General features: G+C 34.3%; 1 protein-coding gene across 1 annotated transcript; it reads right to left on the bottom strand.

The window, feature by feature from the left end:
* Nucleotides 1-697: 697 nt before the first annotated feature.
* Nucleotides 698-5,922, bottom strand: LOC117121231. The gene is made up of 4 exons (XM_033266358.1): nt 5,321-5,922; nt 4,852-4,983; nt 3,896-3,967; nt 698-1,934 (listed from the first exon to the last, which is right to left on the bottom strand). The coding sequence occupies exons 1-4, from the start codon at nt 5,415-5,417 to the stop codon at nt 1,039-1,041; spliced, it is 1,197 nt and encodes a 398-aa protein (XP_033122249.1). The 5' UTR covers nt 5,418-5,922; the 3' UTR covers nt 698-1,038.
* Between the last annotated feature and the right edge of the window lie 10 nt (nt 5,923-5,932).

The raw sequence follows: 5,932 nt of genomic DNA, 5'->3' as shown, positions 1-5,932 counted from the left end.
GTATTATGTATAGTCAAGGATCGTAAAAAAGACAAAATAAATCATACTAAAACACACAAAAAAAACCTCTTTAAAAATTCAGAACCCAAATAAACCGCAGTGCTTACTTGGCGCTCCATACTGTGGCTGTTAATCGCAATCGAAATTCTTACTATAGGGCGCAACGACTCAGGTCATTTCGGCCTTCTAATATGGCCGAATCGACTCGGGGCTGAAACGACCCGTATTCTTCGAAAAGTGCGACATTATTTTTTTAAGTTTAATCACGTACGTCTGGGGCAATCACATTCATATGCATTATCTAGCTTGTTCATAAGTCGTTGTTAAGATAATTGATATTAAAACACAATTAACTAGTTGATATTGTTGTGCAAAACTCCATCAGCTCAAAATAATTCCATTCCTGGGCCTACATTTATTATAATGCTGTAGGCCTGGGCTAACAATAATTTAGGCCTAGGGCCTAGGCTAGGCCTAGTTAGTTAGAGCATGGAGGAACTAAAGTCTAATTCCTCCATGGTTAGGGCTGGTTAGGGCCTATTCTACGCCTGCGTATGGGTTCACCAAGACCAAGGGGCGTAACTCACAAAATAATAGGGCCTAGGCCTAAGCTAAATATAAACCCATTTACATCTGTCTCTTATACACATCTAGATGTGTATAAGAGACAGATTATGTTGAGCTCTTTTGTCATTTGGCCACCCCAAAACCCCACAAAAAAAATGCGGATTGCCTTCCTACAGTCTGCTAAAGTTTATCTTACGATATGCGCAAGTGCCTAATTCTGTAATGGTCGCTAGTCCATAGTTTCTGTTTATTTATTCAACAAATAAACCATTCATTCAATTATAAAAACTTCTTTTACACAATGTTTATCTTCTTTTTAAGAGATTGCATGTTCAGTAGCCAGCATAATACAGTTTTTCAATAGTAAATAGATAATGTAAAAATTTATTAAGCAAAGTAATTATACAGACAGTAAATAAAAATAAAAATATGCACATTCAGTATTTAAGAACTCCACTTTAAAATTAAAATTTAGTATAGAAATAGCAAATTGGTACTTACATCCACTTCGAAGAACAGTGTCTTATTGTCTTCTTTGAAATAATTCATCGCCATTAACACTACTCCTCCTACTATTGGTAAGTTATTTCCTGTGACAACTTTGGCCTCATCAATGCTTGTTTGCCACTTTTTAAAGTGTTCAGACTGATTGGGTTCCATGAAAAACTTATAAAGCAACTGAGATTTCTTTTCCATGTTGTCTTGGTATATTTCTGGACTGGTCCCAGTCAATCTGCAAAAGTGGGCTTCATAATGTGGAACATCAAAAAGGAATGGCCATTCCTCTCGAACACACTCCATGGACTTTGCAGGCTCTTGATTTATGAAAAATCGCTGTGAGGGATATGTTATAGTCATATATTCTTTAATCTTCATTAAATCCTTTTCTTCAACTGTACTTTGTTGCTGTAGCCATTTTTGCTTTTGATTTTGAGAATCTTCTGTTTCATCATCGCCGTAGCTGTCTGGTTGCCATTCGACACATCCGTATGCATCTTTGCTGCCTTTTCTTTTTCTGCTTCCCTTTTCATCTCTTTGCAGTTTTGACTTCAAACTTCCTTTAGATCGTTGCCGAACTACAGGATGGTTATAGTAGGCATTTTCTATCAAACCTGCAAACGCTTCTATGCCATCTCCAATGTCAGTAGAAAATGACTTTGGAGACAGTTCAACAACATTTCTTGCAATTGAAAAAAACACCTTTCTACCCTTTGCTCCATTCAACTCAACAACTTTGTCTGCCAAAACTTTTGCTGCACCCCTTTTATCGCTTGGTGATGGCCTATTTCTTTTATTTAAGCTGAGACGAAAGCCATATGGGAATCTTTCTAGTGGTATGGGGAAGAGTCCTGAATTTTTTGAGGTTTCTGAAAAAAAAAAAAAAAAAACACATCCGGTAAACTTATTATCAGCAATAGACAGAATTCGCTTGGTCTGCAATTTGTGGTCACGTGATCCAGATTGGGTATTGAATGTAAACAAACAGAACGTAGCGACGAATTCAGTACAGTAAACCATTAGTAAACTAGGTTGGGAGATGTTTGACAGGGATTAATTAAGTAAAATATAAGGTAAATAGACCTATTATAGTTGTTTAACAATGATTTATGCAGTAATTATTTTAAGAAAACTCCATGTAGGCTATCGTAATTTACTTTTTAAAAATATTAATAATTTAGTTTTTTTTGTTAGGATTGTCGACAAATGTGGCTCTAGCGTAGGCCTAGACCTACATTAGTCTAGGTTTATCTATGCTGATTCACTCTCCTCACCCATATAGCCTGAAGGCACATGAAACTAACACTTAAACCTTGGCCGGGAAAAATTTGTGCATGAACATAGGCTAAAAACACTCGCATGTTGTTAATACTCAGAAAATTATATGTTCGAATATTTGCCTGAAGCCTAAAAGCACCTCAGCCGGCGTTCGGGTTAAATCAACATGGGCAACATGGCAATCGTGTACTATAGGCCTAGGCCTACGTGCCCTTCTTTAAAAAACGTCCAGGCTTTGCTCCCAGTATCTTTCGGAGTTTCACTAAACCAATCCGACAGTGTATGGAAATTAAATACTGGAACATTTCTCAATGAATTGCTGAATCTAAATTCTCGTTGCAGCCAACATTTACAGCATTTATCATGGGCCCTACAACAATAGCACGGCGAAGCCATGCTTAAACACTGTCGTCTGGCGATGTAAACAAACCCAAATACCCATTCCAGGTCATGTGACTGACGAAGCGAATTGTGTCTATTCATGAAGCTTTTATTAAATTTGAACACAATACAATTTTAAGAATATTGGGCAACAATTAGAGTAGAAGTACAGTAACAATAGTAGCAGCAGCAGCAATAGTAATAATTTAGTGGAAATAATAATGAAAATGATAATATACTTTTTAATTACTTGATTTAATTCTATATTTTATTTACACAAAATATGTCAACACACTACCAACTGCAAAATGCCAAGACGCAAAGGAATAAATAAAAAGTAAAGACATGTATATAAGCAATCCTGAAAAGAAAGGTACATTACAAATACTTATCATGAACATCGTATTTAACTGAAAATTAGGTAATATCAAAATACAATAAATTGAAACATCTAAATTTTAAGTATCAACAACAGAGACAACTATTGAGGAAGTGTTATAATTGAACCCTAACCTGATTTTTTAAAACACCAAATTTACATGCACATTCCGGTCTCTTACAGTACATAAAAACTAATACTGCTTATCTTGTTTATAAAGGTTGATTGTTGATAATAATATTATTCCGTGTTAACACTTTAACTGCCAAAGACGGAAATCTCCGTCTTTTACTTCCCAACGCTTGACTGCCAAAGACGGAGATCTCCGTCTTTCGCGTTTTATTTCAGAATCCGATAGAAATGGACGTTTTGCAACGGTGGTAGAAATTTCAATAATAAATTCGTGTTGGACCATACATTTTTTAGTTTTGAAAACACCCTCCCCCACCCCATGCTTTTTCTTGTATGTGCTTCTGGAAGGCTGTTTTCTCAGCTTTTTCTCAAAAGTTAGGTATATTCAACTCAAATTTTGGTTACTTTATGTTTTTGCAAGAATAAAGTGTATAGTGTCATTTTAAAGCTCATGAGTTGCTCTTTATTTTGATGTATAGAAATGTGATTTATTCATAGGCATATGTCCTCAATTAAAACTAGAAACAAGGTCAAATTGACTGAAATGTCTGGCAGTCAACGTTGGTACAATTAAAAAGGTCTGGCAGTCAAAGTGTTAATAAGCTTTAATTGGTACAGAAAGGCCTACTGTGCAAAGACATACTGTATAATGGCACTTACCATCTGACGAACTAGTAGATGACGAATTAAGGACGGTCGCATCAGAGTCCGATGTCGACAAATCCAATTTTTCTTTGTAAATAATAAGATTATACATTAATCTAGTCTGATAATACAATGATCTTGCTACAATGATACTACAGTACATAAGGAGACTAAAGTAGATACAAATTCATGTTTCAACATCGATGATCATATCAAAGACAATGGGTATGACACCACACAATTTATGATAGTAACAGAAATAACTATTGCAAGGTCTAGACAAATCCCTTATATATAACAGACATGCCTGTGAAATATCTTTCTTACAGAATACTGTAAAAGTTTAAATTTTCATGGTATGGTACATCAATTTTTGCAGTTTTTGTGTACAATAGAGTTACAGCAAAGATATATTCATACAAAAAAAAATAATTTATATAGATATAAAAAAAAATTTAAATCTGCGAAAATAACAGTACCATGCCATAAAGCTATGTGAGAAAAGGCAAGTGGTTACATTATGTACATACTATAACAAATCAATAATCAAAAATTTTCCACACTGAATGTTCTTCATATTTTTATAATACGATTTTGTAGTGACATTACACTACTTTAGACTACTGCTTAATCTGAGGCATATGTGGATGTTGGTCAAATAATAGTTTTTGCATTGGTGATTTCTTGGAATGGTTGTTGCTGGGCGAAAAATAACTTGTGATATCAAGAAGGGAAATTTTGGCATGGAAGAAAGGCTGGCCTAGGCCTAGTTGGAGTTAAAGACAAAATATGGCCTCTAATTAGACCTATAGGCCTAGGCTTGCTAGGGTGTTCCCTTCCCTCCGATGTTTGAGGAAATTCTTATTTTTTCACTAGAGTAACATAGTTTTGGATAGGCACTGAATGAGAAATATTTTATTTTGGTTCACATGATTTATAATAAGTTTAATAAATTACATACAGTAACTTACCTGGAATGAAAGGCATATCATTGCACAGATAAATGATTTTGTCAGTATCTAATGACCATAAAGCATCATCATCTTCTATCTCAGTACCATCTTCTAGGCAAAAATGTCCTTTAAAAGCAAACTTGGCTTCCACTAAAAAGATCAAAAGTATTGTCCTACATTTATTTTCTTCATTCTATTCACCTAAATATTTAAACAGAATTTCCACAATTTTTTCAAAAACAAATTTTATTGTACTCTAGCTCCTGCACTGAAAAAAAAGTTTAAGTTGTCTTGAGAAAAAGTAAGCTAAGAAAATTGTTTATTGTTTTATTACGTTCATGATTAGTTTTATTTTGAATTAATTTTCTTATCTGCTTTATTAATTCGTTTACATTTCACAAATGCCCTAAAGGAAAATTGTCATTTATGAAAGCACATAGATCAATAGTGACTACATGGTAAGTAACAATAACAAGCAATTACATACCTTTTTCAGAGAGTTCGTCAAAGGTACTGGCACCCACCAACTTTTTTGCAGACTTGTCCGCTTTCCATATCTTGTATACTTTCGGGTTTCTTTCCATTGTAACAACACTTTCTTTTCTATGATGGCATAAATTTCTTAATTTTGGTCATAAAATGGTTTGTACAACTTGAAATTTAACAATACAGACTCTATTTGCTTTAAAAACATCAAAAACAAAATAAGGTGTTATCATAGTGCTGTAAGAATAGACATTGAGTAGAGATAAGCTTAAGTGCATATGATTTGAAATTTTCTGTTCTATAGGTGAGTGGTAGGACAACAGCATTTCTCAAAAGATATATTTGGGGCTAGTATCTCTTGCAGCATTAGCAAATTATTATGGTAAAAGCTCTCAATTAAATTTGTAATCAGTTGGGTAGGCTATAGTTACAGGCATTCCAGCCAAGATCAAATATGTGCTTTCCAGTAAAAACCACTCCAAAGACTGCACATTTTCCTACAGTAAGCTCTACAATATTACTGTGCATTGATTATTTACTATTTACAATAGTTACCCACCACTAGACATCACTGACCAACCTAGCATGATGATCTATTGCTGAATAATTGTGT

The sequence above is a fragment of the Anneissia japonica genome, unplaced genomic scaffold (assembly GCF_011630105.1).
Source record: "Anneissia japonica isolate Jap-2015-1 unplaced genomic scaffold, ASM1163010v1 scaffold287899_len104024_cov147, whole genome shotgun sequence".
Lineage (NCBI taxonomy): Eukaryota > Metazoa > Echinodermata > Crinoidea > Comatulida > Comatulidae > Anneissia > Anneissia japonica.
This window is presented reverse-complemented; position numbering and strand designations above follow the sequence as displayed.

Bases quoted from the DNA above. Each gene is read 5' to 3' on its own strand.
- LOC117121231 (XM_033266358.1), bottom strand. From the start codon at position 5,417: ATGGAAAGAAACCCGAAAGTATACAAGATATGGAAAGCGGACAAGTCT. The intron at 4,984-5,320 runs GTATGTAATTGC...TGATCTTTTTAG, and splicing joins TGACGAACTCTCTGAAAAAG to TGGAAGCCAAGTTTGCTTTT. The intron at 1,935-3,895 runs GTAAGTGCCATT...TTTTTTTTTCAG, and splicing joins ATCTACTAGTTCGTCAGATG to AAACCTCAAAAAATTCAGGA.